This window comes from Anguilla rostrata, chromosome 16, assembly GCF_018555375.3.
Source record: "Anguilla rostrata isolate EN2019 chromosome 16, ASM1855537v3, whole genome shotgun sequence".
NCBI lineage: Eukaryota > Metazoa > Chordata > Actinopteri > Anguilliformes > Anguillidae > Anguilla > Anguilla rostrata.
This window is the reverse complement of record NC_057948.1, coordinates 35,132,861-35,155,084: the sequence shown is the minus strand read 5'-3', so window position 1 is coordinate 35,155,084 and position 22,224 is coordinate 35,132,861. Positions and strand designations below refer to the sequence as shown.

Here is a 22,224-nt window from a genome sequence, read left to right as displayed (position 1 = left end):
TGTAATCACTATACAGTGCCTGTTATAGTGTAATGCTGTTGTGTGGGTGTAACTATAAGTGCTGTTGTAGTGTATGCTGTTGTGGTTGTGATGGGGGTGATCCTATACAGGCTTGTAGGTATGGTGTGGTTGGATTGTGTGGGTGTAATTACGTGCTGTTAGTAATGTGTTGTGCGGTTGTGATGTGTGGTGTAATATACGTGCTGTTAGGTAGCTGTTGTGCGGGTTTGTGATTGGTGGGTGTGTATTTTTGGTGTGATGTGTGGGTGTAATGCTGTTGTGCGGGTTTGTGATTGTGTGGGGTGTGTAATCGCACTGTAAAGGCGACCTGCCTCTGATCTGGCCCTCAGAGGAAGGGAGGGGCTGGGTTGGGTTGGGTTGGGTTGGGTTGGGCTGGGTTGGGCTGGGCTGGGCTGGGTTGGGTTGGGCTGGGCTGGGCTGGGTTGGGTTGGGTTAGGTTGAGCTGGGTTGGGTTGAGCTGGGCTGGGCTGGGTTGGGCTGGGTTGAGCTGGGTTGGGTTGGGCTGGGCTGGGCTGGGCTGGGCTGTGTTGGGTTGGGCTGGGCTGGGCTGGGTTGGGCTGGGTGACCTGAGCCACAGCGGTGCTGGAACAGCCTCACTGCGTGGGAACACTGGGCCCTCTGTTCTTTAGGGCCACACGGGGTCGAACGGAAACTCTCTCAGCCGCGGCCTCCAACGAGGGCCAGTCAGCGACCGGCGTCTGTTCTGAAGCCAATCCGTGCATCTGCAACAAGGGTGTACGTGTGCGAGTGCGCATGGGGGTGTGTGCGCGTGTGCGCGTGCGTGCGTGCGAGACAGGAAGATGGATCTCTTCCTGTGTCATGCTTGGCATTAAGCAGTAGCCAATGTCAGACGTTAGAGGGACAGAGAGGCCCTCTCCTGCTGTGTGGGTTTGTGCGTGTGTGTGTGTGTGTGTGTGTGTGTGTGTGAGGCAGGAAGATGGATCTCTTCCTGTGTCATGCTTGGCATTAAGTACTAGCCAATGCCAGACGTTAGAGGGACAGAGAGGCCCTCTCCTGGTGTGTGTGCGTGTGTGCGTGTGTGTGTGTGTGTGAGGCAGGAAGATGGATCTCTTCCCGTGTCATGCTTGGCTTAAGCACTAGCCCATGTCAGACGTTAGAGGGACAGAGAGGCCCTCTCCTGCAGTGTCCTCAGCCCGAGTCACTGGAGCACATCCTGTGCAGTCGGTCCTCCAGGTGCCTCTGCGGGGTTCCCCAGGCCCTGCCTGTTTGATTTAGGGGCTGAAACCCTCACTGCGGTTCCGCAGCTGGGACTAAATCCGTCTGCGCAGACAGGGAGGGTCACGGGGCAAATGTTTGCACAGCTATTTCAGTACCGCCATGGCCCGGGGCAAGAAACCGTGTGGTGTAGGGCAAACGCCCAACATGTTTAAACACCAACACCCCCCCTCCCCCCCACCCCCACCCCCACGAAAATTACAGGCCAGCCAGTCTCCAGCCCACCCTGACTGAGAGAGTCTGTCTCCGCCTCCACCTCAGTCTTGCTCATCAGTCTTTCAACAGTACAGGTAAAACGAAAAAGAAAAGAAAAAAGCTATTTATGTGAAAGGAGAGCGGCCTTTATTCAGGGTTTCTGGGTCAGTGAGTCAGAACTGCTCACCTGCAGCCCACCTGCATGGTCTGGAATGCCTGGCCTGGGGGGGGCGCAGGGTGGTGGTTACACATGTAAAGCTCTAAAGGGAAGTGGAGTGCACCCACACGACATCTCCTGATCTAATGAATCATCTTCATAACTCGGTCTCGATTAGTTGGGCTGGTAGTACAGACATACAGACGCCTGTGCCCTTGTCCTGGTTTTGAAGGTCAGTTGGGAGACTTGGCTGTTTGAGCCGGTGAATGGCCGTCCCTCTGTCTGCAGGTAATCCCCCCTACCTGAGGACAGATCTCCTCTGATCTGCATAACCTCCCTTCCCCTCCCCTATCCTCAGGACATGACGTCGGCCCTACGTCTAGATACCCCACGCTCCTCCCCCAAAGCGTCGGCCCAGTCTGTCAGTCCCAGCCACATCATGGGGGGGGTGGGGGGTGTCAGTGAGTGGTGGGGGGTGTCAGATCCCCAGGTGTGTGGCCCTCCAGGTGTGCGCAGCTCACCTGGGCGATCCGGAGCGGACATCCGCTGGCGGGGCCGTCTGTCTGGCCTCCCTCCCGCTGCTTTGATGCGTCTCCACGGCGACGGCGTGTTTACCCGTGGGCGCGGTGGCGACACCGGCGGGTTTGACACGCCCGGAGATCGCGGCGCGGCGCGGTGCGGCGGCGGGCTCCTGTCGGGTCTTGCCGTGTGAAAGTACACCCTCCCTCAGGGCTCCGAGACGCAGCGTACTCGCTCAGACCAGAATGTCGACTTGTCTACGCACAACGCCGGCTGCTTTCTCACAATGAAACTCCCCGTGTGTCAGACTGCTCATCCGGCGGTGATCGTTGTGATGGCAACGCCCTGTTTGCTGCATCTTGCCTGAGCTAACGCTGAGCGTTTATGGATTTACTATATTTCACTATGTTTCCCCGAACCTATCTGCTATTTAAAGCTCTATAATATCCTCAATCTCCCCCTGGCATGTATTATGGCACTTAACGGTGTGATGTAAGTTTTTACTGACTGTTACTATTGGTTGTAACCAGGACCTGATGTCATCTCTGCTCTTGGCCAAAACCTTCATGTGCTCTTTTGTAATTTGCTCTGGTTGGGAGCGTCTGCTGAATGCTCAAATTTATTTTCTTCAGAACTCTTGGATTTGGGTTCATGGGCAGGGTTTCTGATGAGACAACGCAAACCAGGCTTCTGTGGAAATCTCCGGGACTTATTTGACTGAGGTTCAACTGCAGAATGCAGTGTAGTCAATTGGATTTTGGCAGCTGTGTTTATAGCTTTTTTTCCCCTGCTTATTTAAAAGGCGTTGGTTTCTCCAGAAATTGCGCCACATCTCCAGTCAGTAAAATCAGGAAAATGAGATATGGATATCCGTGCGCATATGCGTGTGCATAGCCTCTGTCACTCTGCTGCATTCGAACCCTGATCCGGGGATCAGACAAGGCGAACTGTGGTAAAAATTGCTCTGTCTCTTACTTTAGTTGTCTGTCTCTCTCTTACCTGTTAAACAGGTGCAGCTTGGTCTCTCTCCCTCACTTAAATCCCTGACACCTTGTGCACCTGTTCGTCACCAGCTGCGTCATCTCAACGTTGGTATTTATTTAACTTTGAGGAAGAAACTCAAACTGCGTATGGGTGCATCGCCGTTTCTTTTTTGAAGGACGGCTGCCTCTGCACATTAAATTTAAAAAAGCGCTTTCTCTGGTCGGTTATTTTCCCTACCGCATCGTTTCCGTGCGTCCCCGCACACAGCTGTCATAGCAAACGGCTGTTTGGTGTTTAATACGCAGTCCGGAGAGCGTTGCGGTATGGGGGGGGTGGGGGTGGTGGGGGGGGGCACAGCGGGCAGATGCGTGGGCGCTGATCTGAGATCCGGGCGGAGATGGAGATGGAGAGGAAGGGAGGGGAGGAGAGGGCGGGAGGGAGGGGAGGGAGGAGAGAGAGGGGAGGGGAGCGGGAGGAGGGGAGGAGCGGGAGGAGGAATGCGATGGGAGAGGACGACCCTGAGGTCGGACCGCAGTGCCCACGCAGCTGGGAGAGAATTCGGACGCCGGTCTCTCGTTTCCCGAAAGGCTCCTCCGCCCCGTTTATCTCCAGACGGGAGACCGGTGGATCCTTCGCTTCGATCGGCCCACGGTCTTGTTGCCGTGCCGCCTAGCGGGCCACCCAGAAAGGCACTCGCCCACAAAGCGGTCGCTTCCGGCCAGGCCCCGAGTCGGGGTGAGTGACGGTCACTTCCGGCCGGGCCCCGAGTCGGGGTGAGTGACGGTCACTTCCGGCCGGGCCCCGAGTCGGGGTGAGTGACGGTCGCTTCCGGCCGGGCCCGGGTCGGGGCGAGTGATGGTCACTTCCGGCCTGGCCCGAGTCGGGGCGAGTGACGGTCACTTCCGGCCGGGCCCCGAGTCGGGGCGAGTGACGGTCACTTCCGTAGCCTTAGGTAGCGGGGTTTTCATCACCCGTCCTTTTGTTGTGTTTTGACTGTGATTTATGGAAAGAAAGTCAGAAGCAGACAAGACATAAATCAGGTTGGCTGTCCACATACATTACCAGAGTACGCTCTCTCCCTCTATCCCTCGCCTTTTCTGGGGTCTTTTGCATTGGTTTATGGGCTAGCAATGAGACCAAAATACAAAAAAACTGTTCTGATCCGTGTGCTGATCCACAAATTCAAGCACTTACCTCAAGTTTGCTTCATGATTCTAATTGATGCCAGAGAACACTTGGACATTAGACGACAAGTGGTGCGGGGGAAAAAAGTATTATTTATTTTTAGGGATAACGGTAATAATAGGAGCACACACGAAGTTTTCGTCAGACCAATAAATTTAGGCCCAGCAATATAAGAGGGCAGACCTTGGGTCTCTTGAGGCCCCAGTCACATTAAAATTCATAAATATGGACCACGTTGTAGCATTTTGGATGTCCTTGAGCTACCAAAGGAAAATCGCCAAGTGCAGTGTTTGATGTCCCCGTTTGGGGGGTGCATAAGAACACTGTAAGCCACAGACTTTATGCCCCCCAGCACCAGGGCCACTGGTGTAGTCTTAGGTTAGGGGTCAGAGGTCAGAGGTCAATGTGTAAGTTATTATGGCAAAGGCACTTCCATGGCTCCAGGCCAGAGTGGAGCGTGGGGGTGGGAGTGGGGGTTTGGGGCATGTGTGCGTGCCACTGACGGATGAGGAACCACCTGCTTCCTCTCTCTCTCCCTCTCTCCCTCCCTCTGTTCCCCAAGGCTTCATACTCTTCCCTTCAATCCCCTTGTTTTGCAGGCGGAGGTGGATGCTTTTGTTCCCGTCTCTGTCTCCATTCCACACAGACCATGGTGTGCACTCAGTTCAAACCCTGCCCTGCCCCTCCATAGACCCTCCGAGGACTGTGCTTTCACAGGGAATCCTGTTTATCCTGCAATGGCGTACCCCATCTCACACAACAGAGAGTTCTGTCTCTTTGTGCTGCTGCCAAGAACATCATTTAATACAATCAAATCCAAGAGGAATGGACACTGAAGTGGTGTTCTGTGGTTTTGTCGGACCACACGCGCACACACACACTTGCGCGCGCACACACACAGATATGTTATGCACACCTAGCTGAACAGTATAACTCATACAGGTCAGTGACTGACTCAGTGGGTCACTGTACGATCTCCACAGCCCACTCAGATCCCGGCCCTCATGGATTCTGCAGGTTCAGGTTCTGTCAAGGCTCTGTGTTCTGTTGAGACTCTGTGTTGGTTGTGGCTCTGTGTTGAATTCTGGTTCTGTGTTCTGTTGAGGTTCTGTTGAGGTCTACACCACAATCGCACAACTGGGGTACAGTGAAAGCCCCCCGTTCTGTCAGTCAGTGAATCAGAGTGTGTCTGTGTGCACTCAATTTTCCGGTCCTGTACAGACCAGTTACGCAGATTAGGCTCACCTTGAGCGGTTGGGTAGGTGTTGGGAGGGACGTCATATTACATAAGGTCGCTGGCGAGAGCACTAGAGTAACGTGTTGGATGGGGTAAGAGATTTGCATACAGTATACATATAGAGAATCACACTCACTCCCACACATTATTCATATGGAGTGGTGTTTTTGTCATTAGAAGGCACTGAAGTCACATTTTTAGTAACAATTGCAAATTAAGTATGACATGAAACAAGAAAAACAGAACGCAGAATTCGAACCATCTCTAATTTGAGACCATCACCCTCTTGTGTTGGGACAGACACAGTTGGCTAGCTAGCCAAATGCTTAGGAAGACTAAAATCAGGGTAGCTCAAAGCTGCACAGTCGCATGCATTGTTAAATGTGATGGATTGGCAACTTCAAATGTATATAATGAGCTGATTTCTCTGTATAATGAGCTGCTTTCTCTGAAGATCCGCGGTAAGAATACTGAGTCTCTCGCTCCAGCACTTTGACTCCAGTCTGTTTTGTTGTTCTCGTGCTGCACGGATCAGACGTAAACGGAGGGGCTCTGGACCACGGCCCAAACTGTGAAATCTGGAGCCCGAAATACAGCTTGGCCCTTATTTTCGAGCCTTGCCTTTGTGCCGGACCACACACTGGCTCTTTGTCCAGTCTGAGCGCTTGAGGGCCCGGAGCGTGGTGGACCTGACCTTTCACAAAACTGTGCGAAGGACAAACGCTTCATTTTTCGATTATTTTTAACCTCTGAGAGAGAGGGGCGCTTTCTCCATAGAGACGCCCCCTGCGGCCGTGTGGATTCAAGAGTGAGGAGCACTGACAACACACACACACATACTGATACACACACACACAAACACCTGCAACTACACTCTCACACATGTGCACTCACACACAACACATCTGCCTGCACACACACACACCTCACCAAACACAAGTACACTTCCACGATGCCGCACACACATACAGCGACACCCACACACTCACACTATATCTGTAATTTTGTTGTGTGTGTGTGTGTGCGCGCACGCGGTAAAATGTTCTTTGCAAGTCGTCCACCTGAGTATTTAGTGCAGTTTAGCACTGATATATAATGAGGGTCCAGGTTAACGCATGGTAAGGTCCTAGTCTTTAATGTTAAACTGAGAGAAATCAGCTGTGTGACTGAGGTGTCACAGAGCTGGTCTCCGGGGAGGATCAGAGCGTGGCTACTCGGGGTGTGAGGGAAGGGAGAGAAGGCTCGTGGATTTGAAATTCTGTCTGATCCTGAGCGAAAAGCCAGACGCTTCCTAGTTTTTTATTGAAGAGAACGAGAGAAAAAGCGTCTGCTTTCATTTTGCCTGTCCTGCCGTCATCGAGGCATTTTACGTTGGCGTAGAAACGCAGAACTGGCGGGTCCAGTCTCGACGCGTCGTCTCCCATTCTCGTTTTCACGAGGCCCCGTTGGGCGATCGGCAGCCACACAGAGAGATCAAGGGCTTCTTTACCCGGGCTCTGGTTTCTCCCACAGTCCTTTGCAGCTGAGCGATTTGCAGTGGCACGTTGTGTGTGTGTGTGTGTGTGTGTGTGTGATGAGATTACCAGGAGTCGTAATCCCCTGATCATTCCCCCACCCCCCGCCACCCCCCCCACCCCCATTCTGTGTGCACCTGCATGCCTTGGAAAGAAAAGATGACTCATCCACGGAAATTCCGCTTTTATTCCGACTCCTGTCTGCTGCTGGATCTGAGGTCGTCTCCCGTCATTCCAGTTTTCCATCCTGCCGAACAGCCCAACCACCACCCCCCCCCACCCCCCCCACCCCGGTTTAAAATATTAAAAAAGTTAAAACGCGGAGGTGTAAGCCGCAGGACGTCCCCCCCCTCCCCCGCCCCTCAGCCGGGATTCTGTCCACCGCTTTCGTCCTTTCCCGCAGCCAAAATGCATGCGCCACTTCCATCTTTTCCGCCATCCCTTCGCGGTCGGCTCACCGCGGTCGTTAAAGGCTCCCGCGGTGCTTTCTGAAAGAGCAAAGAGGCCGTTGACCCCGGTGTTCCGGCCAAAATCCCGCTGAAACAGACTCTGTGCATCCGGCCGCCATTCGGCTCCCCAGATCCTCACTGCGGAAAGGGAACGGGGTTCTGAGTCCATGTGCCAGTCAAAGTGAAGGATGAAACTTCTCAGAGTGACAAATGGCACTTGTGAAAGATTCAAAACCAAAGGAAACTTTTATCTTGCAGGTCTTCAAGGTGTGTGTGTGTGCGTGTGCGTGTGCACGCGTGCTGTATGAGAGAGAGACTGTGTGTGTGTGTGTGTGTGTGTGTGTGTGTGTGTGTGTGTGTGTGCAGGCTTGTGTTTCCACTCCATGTCTATGCATTGCCATATCAACGGGAGAATCTTTCATCAACCATCGACAGCTGCCATTATTGCAGCGAGGAAGTGTGTTTAGTGGATGAGACTCTCACAACCGCAGAATTCCTGAGCACACACTCACTGGCATTCAACCTCGAAATAGACCATGCAAGATCGTTTCCTGAGGTTTTTTTGAATCAGGACTTCCTGCGGTGGTGTCGGCTTAATCCAGCTGTATTCCTGTTACTCAAAAGCACGCCCCCCGCTCTTTACAAGAATTTCAAATCGAAGATTGAACTCCTGTAGATCAGGGGGAGAAGAGGCTTGCACAGGAAGACCGAAACGTGCAGGAGGAGTTTTCAAACTTCATAATATTTACTTCCTGGAATTCAAGCAGGATGTCACTTCCACCTGCCAGTCGGAATTGTATCTGTGCGTGCGTTTGGGAGGAATTTTACAGTGCAAATTCATACTCTTTCCGTAACTTTAGTCCTCCGTTCAATTGTAGATTTCACTTGAATGCAGTTGTTTCCACTTCAGCTGTATTCAAAGCAGGATTTGTATTGTGTTTCTGGGTTGTACAGTTCAAAACCTTATCCAGGCACACATGCCAACAGACAGATAACCCTGCTAATGGATGTACAGAGCATTGGAGATAGAGATCAAACTGACAGTTTGACAGTTTGACTGGTGATGTTTTTTATTTTATTTTAAAAGCTTGTCATTTTTGTAATACTGTACAAAAAAAATACTGTACAGGGTCATAAATTTATCAGCCATCATCCTGGTTTGGGGAAATTCTGCATTCTGCAGATTTTTCTCTCTCTCTCTCTCTCTCCTCTTTCTCTCTCTTCCTCCCTTCCTCTCTTATAGCGACTTAAGATAACCGTAGCTTTAAATCTCTTATTGCCCTGTAGCCAGGAGTACTTTAGCCTGAGTGTTTATTGCCTGGTGTGGTGGTTATTATGGCAGAGAGCCAACTGAGACTGTAGTCTTGCTCTGTCCAGGTCACATTTCAGCTCTGCCTTCAAAACTACTTCACTCTTTAAAAAAAAAAAAAAAAAAAAAATTAAAACAAAAAAGCGTCAATGAAGACTTGGACTCCTGGACACCATCATAAATATGCTGTGTCCTCACCAGCATCATTATTTATTGTCGGTGTTGAGTACTTCCATTATTCAGTCCTGTAGTTTGCTCAGCCTGTGCTAAGTCTAAGTTTGCTCTGTGTTCAGGTGGTTTTTGGTCTGTGTTCAGGCGGTTTTTGGTCTGTGTTCAGGCCTGTGTTCAGGCTGTGTTCAGGCCGTGTTCAGGCTGCGTAGACCGAAGTCCAGACTCAGAAATCCTCCTAATCCCAGAGTTCTGCTCTGCACCTTTTTCATTGTCCCATTTAAGACAATGGCGCTCCAGACACTCAAGTCTTTTGTGTTTCGTAACCGAGGTGTGAGCGAAAGTGTCTATGGGGCGCTCCCACGCCCTCAGCGAGGGTAACCTGGTCCCTCTGTGCCATAAGACTGCAGCCAGACTGTCTCGGTCTGGACGAGCCATTCTGATTGTTTCCCATGGTGGGGGGGCAGGAGGGGTCTGGTATGGGTGGCTCTTTGGTGTCTAGCCCTGTCTGTGTGAGTCTCTCTGAATCCGCCTGGGAACATGGTCTGGAATTAACTGCACCCCCCCCCCCCCCTCCCACGGGCCCTGTGTGTCTGTGTCTTATGATCTATGGGGAGTATAACTGACTCATTTTAATGTGCCCCTCTCATTGAGGAAAGTGCTTTAAAAATATACATAGTCCGGTTCAGCTGTGAGTCTAAAGATTAATGATCTGTGGACTGCCAAATGCATCAACAAAAAGCAAAGACGCTGTAATTAAAAAAAAAAAAATGTATTCAGTGTTTGGATTATTTTTGTTCATCATGAAGCCGAAGTGACCTTTATCTGGAATGTCTGTCCAGAGCTTGTTTTTCCAAGTTGGCGTATCACCACAGAGAAGAGAGCTGCTTTATATTCTATGAGTGATAATTCCCAAAGCGTCTAGTTTTTTTTTTTTTTTTCCTCCCCATCTTTTTTTTTCGGCCATTTTGGGCCTAAGCCCAAATTTCAGTGGGTGGACCAACAGCTGCGCCATGTCTGTGCTGTTATTAGGCCACTGTTTGCTCGCAAGCTGGACCTGAGGTGAGCCAGCTTCACCTTTTGGTGGCGAACGCAATGGCATTTCCGCGGCAACCAGCTACCAATAATCTAGCATCCAGCTGGATGAAGCTTGACGGCCATTTTAAAATTTTGATTGGCATCATTCAGCCAAGGTGGGAGTTTTTTATTTTATTTTTAAAGGTCAGGACTGCGTGGGTTTGCGGAGCGCATGACGTATTTAACCTGGGAGTCTAGTCCATTGTGCAGGTGGGTCGGCTGTGGCTGATGTCATTCTGACATTCCGGAAGGTTTCGTCACCTGGAGCGGTCCACAGGTGAGCGGCTGAGCGTCTGCAGTCTAACCCGAGGGACACGCCCCTTTCCCTTCGCGGGCGTGGAATTCCTGTCCACAGACCCGTGCGCTAAGGGCTCAGGAATGCGGCCCTCTCACAGTCTCACCTTTTACCTGTCAGCGGGGGAAGCAGGCGAGAGACCGTCGAGGTCGCCGCGGTCGCTGTCTGTCATTGCTGACATCAGCTTTCGGGAGGAGACTCGTACCGACTGAGCCGCAGAAATCCCACTTTCCTTCCCCGTTACTGTGTATAAATCTGTGGACCACTTTACGAATCCACATCTCGCTTTTGGAAAGTCGGCGCATAAGAATGTTTGATGAGAACAGTCTCCTCGGCCTGATCACGGCTCATTGCTTTTCCTAAAGTCCTGTGATTATCCAGCACTGTCGAGCCTGGCTTTGACCAGGCAAGTCCAGGAGTTTGCCTCTATTATCACCTGTCCTGGCGAGCTGTTCTATCCATTAACAAACCTCTGTGTGATAAAACTAAACCTGATATGAGCGCAGGATTTACCTTTACCTTCTAATTTTTATATATACCCCCAGTCAGTTTTTAAATGAAAACACTCCCTTTAACTTCTTCTGCTAAAGTGCATGGTGTAATGCCTGCAGTATGGCGCTGTGATTTGAGGAAGGGAATGAGGAAAGGGATGAACAGTGATCCCCAGGAGAGCACACTGATTCCACTCAGATGTACTGTACTGTACTCAAACTGTACCCAGCTTCTATGACTCTGGCCGTAAGCTCTTTGGGGTTAGTCGGTACCGTGGTCTTTGGGTTTAGTATGGTAAGCTCTTTGGGGTTAGTCAGGGCTGTGGTCTTTGGGTTTAGTATGGTAAGCTCTTTGGGGTTAGTCAGGGCTGTGGTCTTTGGGTTTAGTATGGTAAGCTCTATGGGGTTAGTCAGTACCATGGTCTTTGGGTTTAGTACCATAAGCTCTTTGGGGTTAGTCAGTACCGTGGTCTTTGGGTTTAGTACCATAAGCTCTTTGGGGTTAGTCAGTACCGTGGTCTTTGGGTTTAGTACCATAAGCTCTTTGGGGTTAGTCAGTACCGTGGTCTTTGGGTTTAGTACCATAAGCTTTTTGGGGTTAGTCAGGGCTGTGGTCTTTGGGTTTAATACCGCAAGCTCTTTGGGTTTAGTATGGTAAGCTCTATGGGTTTAGTCAGTACCATAAGCTCTTTGGGGCTAGTCGCTACTGTAAGCTCTTTGAGGTTATTTAGTTAGTACCGTAAGCTCTTTGGGGTTAGTTAGTACTGTGAGCTCTTTGGGGCTAGTCGCTACTGTAAGCTCTTTGGGGCTAGTCGCTACTGTGAGCTCTTTGGGGTTAGTTAGTACTGTGAGCTCTTTGGGGTTAGTTAGTACTGTGAGCTCTTTGGGGTTAGTTAGTACTGTAAGCTCTCTGTTTTGTTAGCACCATACTCTCTGGGTTGAGTGTTACGGCTAGCGGACTGTGTCACGGTTCTTGTGAATGGGCCCTTGGGAAATGACTCTCCTGGCCTTCCTGTAAACCAGAGCAGCTTGCATCAGAAGCGCTGGTTGGAACCGAGGGGAATTTATGCATGAAGGAAAAAGTCCAGAGCCATTCACTGTAAAGGTTCAAAAGTCTACCTGTGACACATACCTTCTGCGGAATGTAATCTAACACAGGTATGCACCAGTGACGTTAACTGTTTAGACGCTGGTAAATTTAGAAAATACCTGTGCAGGTCACTGACACTACTGCAAAATGATGTTATCAACCAAAATGTACTACATTACAGGCATTTAGCAGATGCTCTTATCCACAGCGACTTACACAACCTTTTTTTTTTCTTTTTTTTCTTAGATTTATACATGCATCCATTTATACTGCTGGATATATACAAAAGCAATGCAGGTTACCTTGCTCAAGGGGACAACAGCAGTCTCCTAACCAGGAATCAAACCTGTGACTTTCAGGTTACCCATTATACAGCACTGCCACCAGTATCATACTGTCATACTAATTGCTTCAAATTATTGCTTTGTTCTGAATATTGGTGGGAAAGGTTTTTTTTTTTTTTAAACTTCAATCTCCTGAAATTTTTACTAGTGTCTAAATGGGTAGTGTCTTTGACATGATTACTTGATTACTTTTCCAAAATGTACAGGCAATAGTAAGCTCTGTATTAGTGTGATTTATTTATTGGTTCTGTGGATATTTTTCCCACAGGTGCAATCATTAACATCCAATATTTTTCCACTATATAAGGTAGAGAATTTGACTGTCTTTCACGTCCAGTCGCTTAACACTTAAACGCTCATGTCTTTGTGGTTGCACATTGTGCATTGCAAAGTTAGTATTTAATTTAGCTTGCTGGCTTTTTTGTTTGGCATAGCATGCGCTAGCCAAGTTCTGCATTAGCGCTGATAGCGAAGTGATTGTGTTTACCGATTTCATAAACAAACGGAAGCGCTAATCGAGCGAATGGCACGGGGACTCGCGGCGTGACTGTTCTCCGGTCGCGAGAGGCTGTGTGGGCGCGGCTTATCTCTCTGATAAGAGGCTGAGACACATTTCCGCTCCTTGACCTTCCATGTCAATAAAGCCGGCCCGTGCCTGGGTCTGTGTCCAACTGTCGCTTCAAAATCCGCTCCGTTAAAAACACCAGTAACTATACAGCAAAATTTTTTTTTGTTTATATTATAGACAGAACACAACTGGACACACCTCCAATTAAAAGTCATTTTTATTAACTTGATTTCATTTGCCTGTCCCAAGAATGAATTAATTATTATTTTTTATCATTAATATCAATATTGATAATTGATGTTAATCTTAATCGTTGTTGTTTTGATTGATTGATTAACCAAAGTCATGTAGCTCAGGGACTACAGATGAAAATTAGCCTCCCTGGCTAACTCAATGTGCATTGTCCCCGCAAAATAATTAAATTACATTACTTGATGATGACACAGCTTTGACTCCGTGGGATTAAAATCCAAAATGCACTGCAGTTATTCAGGTTAAGCGTCTTGTAAAAGGGGCCAATGGCATGGTGGTGTCCCAACTGGGAATCGAACCCAGTTTCTGGGTTGAGCCCAAATCATTATCCCACACTGGGAGTCAATAAGCCTGTTTCTGTGCGTGTGATCTCTTGATCTTGCCCTTGTACTTGATATCGGCACTACAGTTGACACAGACTTGTCTGGCTTCATCAAAAAATCAAATTGTTTATTTAATATTTATTAATTTTTTTTCTCAAGTCCTTCTGGGCTTGCAATTTGCACTGCCTTGTTCGTCACCTTGGATACAGGTGTATGCTGAATGTAACTGATTTCCTGGAAGACACGCCTGCAGAAATCCCCCCCCCCCCCCCTCCTGAATTTGCTGTCACTTAGCCACATTCTCTGGGGTGGGGCCACAGGAAGTCTGACAGCGAGATAATCAGAATGGCTTCCTTCTCTTTCATTCCATTGGTCTGATATTACCTTTAGTGGGTGTGGTTTTGCCTGCTGGATCTCGTCCAGTTACCAACCCAAAGTCATTCATAAAACACAAAATACTGAGTTCTGTTGCAATGGGCTCTGAAATGGGACACTTGGCTTATTTTTAAGACCCTTATCAAATTTAATTTGTTAACTTAAAGGTACGCAAGAGTACAATAGGAAAGTGTCTACCACCTGCCTCTGTGGCAGGGGAAAAATAACTTCAATCCAACAAATGGTATGAATTTTGTGTAGCAAATGGTATTACATTTTTTTCATAGTTGATCTTCTGAATCTGTTTCATGGATATGTGCTGAATTGTTTATATCTAAGGAGGAAAACAATGCTCCATTCAGTGAGTTTCTGCTGTTTTGGAGCTTGAACTTCAACCTGCTACCCAAATCCCAGCATGCACCACTCCTGGTGGGCCCCATATCCTCAATGTTGGGTCAGCAACAGATGTGATGTTAAAGGTCCTTTATTGTGCGCTGATCACCCAGCATCCCCTGTTTGGGGCTTGTTTTCTGCCCCTAGGGCACATGCGAACTGCAGGCTGCCTTCTGTTACCCATAAGAGAGGCAAATTTCCCTTCAGCTGAAAGAGCTCTTGTGGTGGAGAGGTTTTGCGGTCATACTGTATTTCTAAGTTTTAGACCTGGTCTTAGTGCAGCTCCCCATAAAATCCTCGCCTCACCTGTGTGTGTGTGTGTGTGTGTGTGTGTGTGTGTGTGTGTGTGTGAGCGGCGTGCGGCTGCGGCTGCGCTGCAGTGTGTGTGTAGAGAGCGAGCGTGTGTGTGCGTGAGCGCGTGAGCGTCTGTGTGTGTGTGTGTGTGTGAGCGAGCGAGCGTGTGTGTGTGTGTGTGAGCGAGCGTGTGTGTGTGTGTGTGTGCGAGCGTGTGTGTGTGTGTGTGTGTGTGGGCGAGCGTGTGTGTGTGTGTGTGTGTGTGTGTGAGTGTGTGTGTGTGTGTGTGCACGTGCGAGCGTGCGAGAGAGAGACTCTAAAGTCGTACTGGACCTGGTATCACCCTGGGGACTGTCCTGTATTGCATGGACTTCCCCTTTTCGGGGAACCAAGGCGTGAGGTTAATCATTGTAAGCCCATGGAAACGAATCTCTGTGTGTGTGAAGGGAGGAGCACTGAACACCGAGGTCAAAGGTCATGTTTCGGAAACCCTTTCCGAAATGCATCCGCCGCCTCTGTCGGCTCAAACAGGATTTTCCCCGGATTTTCGGATCGTGTAGCCGCGGCGCGGTCACACACAAATCACGCGGTGACACATTCGGGCCGGGTCCCATTTCGCGCGGATTAACCGTGGAGGGGGGGCTTGGGTGTACGGCCCCTCAGGTCCACAAGTCCTTTGATCCCCATCGTATCCGGATCCCGCTTCAAAGCCGGCACTCCCCCCCCCCCCCCCCGGCACTCCCCTTTCCCACTCTCTTTATGGACGAGGGGAGGCTAACACCTGGGAGGCTACAGGGTGTCCTCTGCACTTCCAAGGGCAGCTGAGTGCATTAGATCAGCCAAACTTGGCTACAGTAGCACTTATCAGCAACCAAGGGGGGGAAATGTGATTTAGCCGAAGACAATGGCCTTGCTGGCAAATATTTATCCTTACCTTGGACTTGCAAATACATTAATGCGTTTCATTTCTTTCTACGTAAGTAGAGTTTGGAGATTTCAGCAATCGTCACTATGACCATGCCAAACTGTTTATAATTTAAATTTTTTTTTTTTTTTTTTTTTAAAGCCGTTATTTGTAAGTCAAACTTAAGGACAAATGTTGATTTGGATCCAGGCCAGTGTGGTTATTTAACCTTGAACCTGACTGAAAAGGACTAGGGAAAAGCTGATTGGGGAAATGCTGCATATTTGTGGAACAATGTACACTCCTAATCCACTATACGTTGTGTTTATCATGTTCAAACAAGATTGTGGGAGATGCAGTCTCATTTTCACTTATTGAAGGTGTGTGTACTTTCTGTGAGAGTGTACCACTTAAATATTTTAGTTCTACCTGTACTCGTGTGATAAGTCTCCCCTTTTTCATAACTCCAACCTGGAGGTGTGCCTCTGAACTTTGACCCTTAGGCCTTCAGAAAAATTTTACTTAGAAACTTCGTTACCCAGCATGCAAAGATTCAACTGTCAATGTTGCAGCCACAGATCATTCACAAGACCAGGAAAGAGAGTGAAGTGTATGCAGTGTCCATGGTGATGCATGGTCTATGATTTAAATCAGAGCCTATTCTTTGTTTAAGGTTCCTTTTGAAGAGATGTATGATGAATCAGTTTACAGGGGTGTGTTCACAAGCCAATGACTCATCCTTTGATCTAGAAGAGAACTGTCACTACTACCTTTGTACTGTACTTTTTTTTTTCCTTCTTCAGTGCAATTGCTTTTCAGTTGCGCTCTAAACACTATAACTGACAATCACAGTAATCAGGTAGGGCCGGAAGGTGGCCGCCTCACCCGCTGTAATGACGCCTTCAAAGGAATCGCAAGTCTTTCTAAGCTGCGTCTCTTATCAGATAAAGCCTCCTAGCGCAAATGAGTCACGCAACAAAGCTATGAATTCTGATAAGCGGTGGAATACAGACTTATGGGAAATTTCTCGTGGTCCACGAAGGTTCCCATATATAAAACTTTGCAAAAGCTACAGAGAAAAGGCGATGTTAGTTCTGTTCCCCTCTGATCGGCTTATTTTAGTCTTATATGATGTACAATAATTTTAAATTAAGAATGACACTAATGATTATTTTGTTATTTAGACAAAATTAAAAATGTAAATTTCTCAAAACCTTTTGCAACCGAGTAACAACACTTTGGGTTAACAATTTGACAGGTGAATCTGGATATTATCCCGCTATGTTTTAGTATTCAAACACACACCGTGAGACGTACGGGATTTATAAAATAACATTTATTTAATAAATACGCATTGAAATAAAAATAACTTAATACTTTAAGCAAAAAAGAAAACGCCTGCCAAGAATAAATTAACACATTTCTACTGCCGGCCGTGAAGCATTTTCTCACACGTGTACTTGAATGTGAGCACGAGAGGCGTAGAATTCAGTCCTTATTCTTCGGCCTTTTCCTTATGAAACGGTCTCTTTCATTCGAAGCTTTCCGAGATAGGCAACCGGAAATTGTTGGAGGACGCGCGTGTCCTGGGCAATCCTTCATCTTGAGACCTATTGACGCCTTTGTTTGGTCCAACTTTACAGCAAGGTCCATACGCAACTGTGACAACAAAAAAAGAGGAAAACATGATCAATATTTCATACACCGCAAATCAAATATATATATAAATGTAAGTATATGTTCCCGGTTGTTTTGAAACCATTATGTACAATTTCAAACCGGTGACTGGAAATGTGACGTTTTTTCATAGGATACTACATCGAAAATACTACCACAAATGCACTCTTATTTAACACATTCCTACTTAATTGACACGATATTCTTATTTTAATTCCATTACATAATGATCGGTTTAGACCTGTTTAAGCGTAGCCTAAGTAGCCTACTGTCCTGTCGGGGTATTGAACGCGCTCAGGAAAGCGCCTCGAAATGCTGACATTCTTTGGTGACAAAACTGTCTCATTCTCACTGGATATTTCACATTTCCTACAGTTCCAGTAGACAGAACCAGATTTGCACTTTCAACGCGACTCACCAATTACATTCGGTGGATTTTGTTAAATTCCGGTCACGGAGCTCTGGCTAACCGCCTCTCCTGAGGACCAGGTGACGTGCTCTCGGTCTCCTGTCGCGTCTTAAAATCCTGAATGGCTTTTCTGTTCTGAAAGTCAATCAGAGCCATTGTGATGACCGCATTCCAACAGCCGTCTTCGCTGGAGCATCGGAAGTCAATCTCTTTATTGTCCGCAGTGACAATTGTGAAGTAGACGAACTTGCCGGTCCGCTCCACGCAGTCCACTTTCTTAATGGACTGCAGTTTGAGCTCCTTGCTCCTGGACTTCTTCTGGGTGTCGGCGTAGATGTTCAGGCTGTCCGGGGTGAGGACGCACGTCTTCCTCTTCCAAAATTGAAGAAGGCTGTCACTTCTCTTTTCCATTTCTCCTTCTTTCAGAACCTTGGAAAGTTCGGTGGCTGACATTTTCATGATTTAACCTCAGCGGTTATTTCCGTTTGTTTTTCTTTCTGTTTTTGGAGAGAAGTTTTACCGACCTTAATATTTTTAGTATTCCGAGTGTCGGCTACTGTTCTTCGCCTTGTCCCGGAGAAGGGAGTTTCACGGCGCGCGCGCACAAGTCTCGTGCAGAACTATGAATGAAGAGTCGGGAGAAGTGTGACTTTATAGACTGGCTCTCTTTAACCCCACCCACCCTACGTCATCTTGAGTGGAATGCATCACCAGCCATTTGTCTAATACAGAAGCGGTGAGTGGGTGGATGGGAGGGCTAGCCAAAAGGTTTGGAGAAGATTTATTTAATATTTACCACAAGGGAACTTTCAATATTTAAACCGGTGGTCATGTGCTAGGTGACTTTTACACAGCCATACAGTCTATGCCTTAATATAGTCATTTCTACTGGATACCTGTACACTCGATCAGCTGAGCAAGTTCTGGGCAATTCTGTTATTATAGAAGTAATATGGGTTTAAATGTAGATAATCTTTACCGTCTTGTTGTTCAGTGTAATGGTGCAATTTATTTCAAGAGCTGTGGTTTATTCGGAAGTATTTTTAGAAGTTAAGATGGGGGGTCACACACACAGTATTTTTAAAGTTAAGAAGTGCACATCAGACCACTAAATTGATCATTGTCATGATTATGAATGCAATATTATCATATGTGGTTATTTTTCTTTACACTGTTGCTGTTCACTTGCTTTGTGGGGTGTAAATTGGGGTGTACTGTGAGACCTATTCTGACATTATTTATAAAATGTTATATATACATTTTATTTAATATCTTGAAAACACCTTATGTCTCGTGTTGACCCACTTAATCACAAAACCTGACCTTTCATGAGATATCCACTATTAATTCTGCTTTATGGGAGACAGAATAATTGAATGTTAGTTTTATTACACATTTACCATTTACCATTTACACAATTCATTGCAAGAGTCCTCCTAGCACGTAACTGGGACAAGTGAACGAGACTTGTACGGGCATGTCTCCCATAAATTTGCTGAGACTTGCTTCAGATTTTAAAACACTGCCACCTATTGGTGATTCCCTATACATTACATTACGTTTATTTGGCGGACGCTTTCATCCAGAGCAACGTACAAATAAGTGTATACTGAAGGTTGTTGGAACAACTACGAAACACAGGTCTGATAAGATACGATACTCATTATACTAGTTATCCACAGCCATGAACAGCAAGTCCAGTTCACACAGTTAGCATTGGCTAGGTCAGAAAATTGTTTAATTAAAATGTTTTGTTTAAATTGATAAGTCAGTCTAGAATGAGGCATGACGACAAGTTACAAAATCAAGATAACAATACAAGTGGAACATAAGTGCTGGATGGAGATACAAGTGTAACATGAAACTGCTTGAGGAACAAGATGGGAGAATACAAGTGATAAGAGAGATCCTAGATTGGGAATGCCCTGCAGAATAGTGACAGCTAATCCAGGTACAGTCTGAAGAGGTGCATCTTCAGACCACGGCGGAAAATGGGCAGGGACAGAGTGGTTTGTAGAGGAACAGGGAGTTTGTTCAGTTGATCTATGTGCATGTTCAGATGAGTATGGTTATCTTTAAATCAGGTGTTAGAAGGAACTTAAAACTACCCCAACTGTAGAAAAGGGGGAGCATCATAAATGCTGGATTCAGATGTCCGAGTTTGTACATTTATTCAATATTTTTAATTTCATAGGTTCATTATATGACATTACAGTCACTTAGCTGGCACTTTTATTTAGAGTGACTTGCATTATATTACAATATATAAGTTAAATGTATCCAAGGAAGGCGGGAGAAGAGAGAGGCTGCAGAACTGAGAGGCCTGTAGGGTATGATGATCGCTTGGAGATTGAGGTTTGCACACTAAGCAAATGAATGTGTGCAGTCAAGCAAAATATCTGAACAAAAGTGACAGTTGGTGTCCGGCAACTAGGCCTCCAGCCTTGGAATTCACCTGCAGAAGCGAGTGAACTTTCAGTCACTCTGGGTGTTCACCTTTTGGCCCTTGGAGAGCCTCATGGTCTGCTGCTCTTTGTCTTCACCTGACAATCAGGTGACCAGGTGACGGACAGAAAAAATCCAGGTGAGAGGCGTTCGTTTTCGATTGGTCGATTGAAAGCTTGAGGAGGCTGAAACCCTGAACCACCCCGAGGCTCTTCTAAGAGCGCGAGTACATACCGCTGGTCACGCGACTGCAGCACCACTGAAGGTCACCGGTTACCGAGCCTGGCTGTTTCCGTCCTGACTGCGGACCCTCAGCGCGGCACGTTCGCTCTGGCTTTCTTGGCGGCCCTGTGGGTGACGTCAGCCCTTCTCCGCGCTCCGGTTCGTGTCTGAAGCTCGTTTCTGGTTTGCAGTTTAACTCGCTGGTGCTCGTCGTGCTCGGGTGGCGTCGCCGCGAAGGCTTGACCGTGTTCTCAGAACTGCCTCTGAGCCCTCACCCTGTCCCAACCCTCACCGTGCTCTCAGAACTGCCTCTGAACCCTCACCCTGTCCCAACCCTCGCCGTGCTCTCAGAACTGCCTCTGAGCCCTCACCCTGTCCCAACCCTCGCCGTGCTCTCAGAACTGCCTCTAAATGCCTCTGAACCCTCACCCTGTCCCAACCCTCGACGCGCTCTCAGAACTGCCTCTAAATGCCTCTGAACCCTCACCCTGTCCGAACCCTCGACCGTGGTTGGACCATGCTCACAGGCTCAGAGATGTAGCCTGCACACTCACACTCACACGCACACTCTCACACTCACACGCACACTCCTGTGTTTGAGACGCATGCAGCTCACGCAAGGTAACCGACTGCTGCAAACAGAATGGAACATTTATAAATAGCCAGGGCTTCTGTCTGAAGCACCGACAATCAAATTCCACTGTAGGTGTGGGTGCGGTCTGAAAATTAAGGAAGACTCCAGGGCTAACACTCGCCAAACATCTATTCACCAGAGCTGTTTTAGATGCTATCCTGTTTGAGTGTTACAGCATACAGTACATCTGGTACTTGGAGCAGATCTTAACAGTGTCATTTATGGTAACTGATTGGTCAATAGCATGACCTGCAGTCGACAACCCCTTTGTATGCTGGTCAGCTGCAGGTCATTGCCCACTGGTGGGAAAATGAGATTTCTGGGAAATGGAGTTTATGACGAATGCTCCTTCCAAAAAACCCCTTTGTTGTATTTATGAAACACTTATGAATGCTAAATGCAGCTTGTTACTGGGTCTTTAGATAACTGAGCAGAGTATGAGCTCCAGGACTTATTTAAGTGTTATTAACAACACTGAAGGACAGACTAAACACCGGCGACCTCGTACACCGAGGGAAGCACTGACGGTGACAGACGGAAGCATCTGGAGGCGTGGGCCTGCGGGGGGGAGATGAGGATGACTCCGTATGTTTGCGGAGGAAGATGAGGAGTGCCGGGTGATGTCCGCGAGCCGCCGGCTCCTTCCCCGAGTCTGGCGGTCCGTTCGGCTGAGTCACGCCTGCCAGGGGCGGCCGGCGGGTTTTCATTAGAGTTCCGCTGCACCGCCTCCCCCGCCCCCCCCCTGCTCTCTGCGACGGCCCCGCCCCCCCTGCTCTCTGCGACGGCCCCACGGCCCCGCCCCCCCCGACTCCCCCTGCTCTCTGCCACGGACCCACGGCCCCGCCCCCCCGACTCCCCTACTGTCTGCGACGGTCCCGCGAGCGGAGCGGACTTCAGCATGAGAGGAGCTGACGTCACAGTGAGAGGAAGTGACATCACAGCAAGTGGAGTTACATCACTGTGAGAGGAGCTGACGGAGGCTGTGAGAGGAGCTGACTTCACAGCGAGAGATGACGACGTCAGCATGAGCAGAGCTGAAATCACAGCGAAGGCAGCTGTCGTCACAGCGAGAGAAGTTGACGGAGGCTGTGAGAGGAGCTGACGTCACAATGAGAGGAGCTGACTTCACAGCGAGAGGAGCTGACGTCACAGCGAGAGGAGCTGACTTCACTGTGAGAGGAGCTGACGGAGGCAGTGAGAGGAGCTGACGGAGGCAGTGAGAGGAGCTGACGGAGGCAGTGAGAGGAGCTGACGGAGGCTGTGAGCCCGGCTCTTATCCAGCCTCTCCGGGAACACAGACTGTGCGTAACTCTTAACTCTTATCCTCCTAAGTCCACTTGTTTACGGCAAAACACTCTTGAGCTTGTTTCCCGCTCGATGTGCTGTGCATAAGCAGTCCTTGTTTACTGATGCAGCAGCCCCGCCTCAGTGCTGGGGCCAAGACAGGAAGTGTGTGT

General features: G+C 48.4%; 1 protein-coding gene and 1 long non-coding RNA gene across 6 annotated transcripts in view; one reads left to right on the top strand and one right to left on the bottom strand.

Annotated features, from left to right (window-relative positions):
* Positions 1-22,224, top strand: part of LOC135242151 (uncharacterized) — a 56,119-nt gene that overhangs the window by 1,948 nt on the left and 31,947 nt on the right. The window lies entirely within an intron of this gene.
* Positions 16,699-18,078, bottom strand: phlda2 (pleckstrin homology-like domain, family A, member 2). The gene is made up of 2 exons (XM_064313043.1): positions 17,476-18,078; positions 16,699-17,039 (listed from the first exon to the last, which is right to left on the bottom strand). Exon 1 carries the CDS (start codon positions 17,923-17,925, stop codon positions 17,509-17,511), a length of 417 nt encoding a protein of 138 aa, XP_064169113.1. The 5' UTR covers positions 17,926-18,078; the 3' UTR covers positions 16,699-17,039; positions 17,476-17,508.

Coding starts and splice junctions, on each gene's coding strand:
- phlda2 (XM_064313043.1), bottom strand. CDS start 17,925: ATGAAAATGTCAGCCACCGAACTTTCCAAGGTTCTGAAAGAAGGAGAA.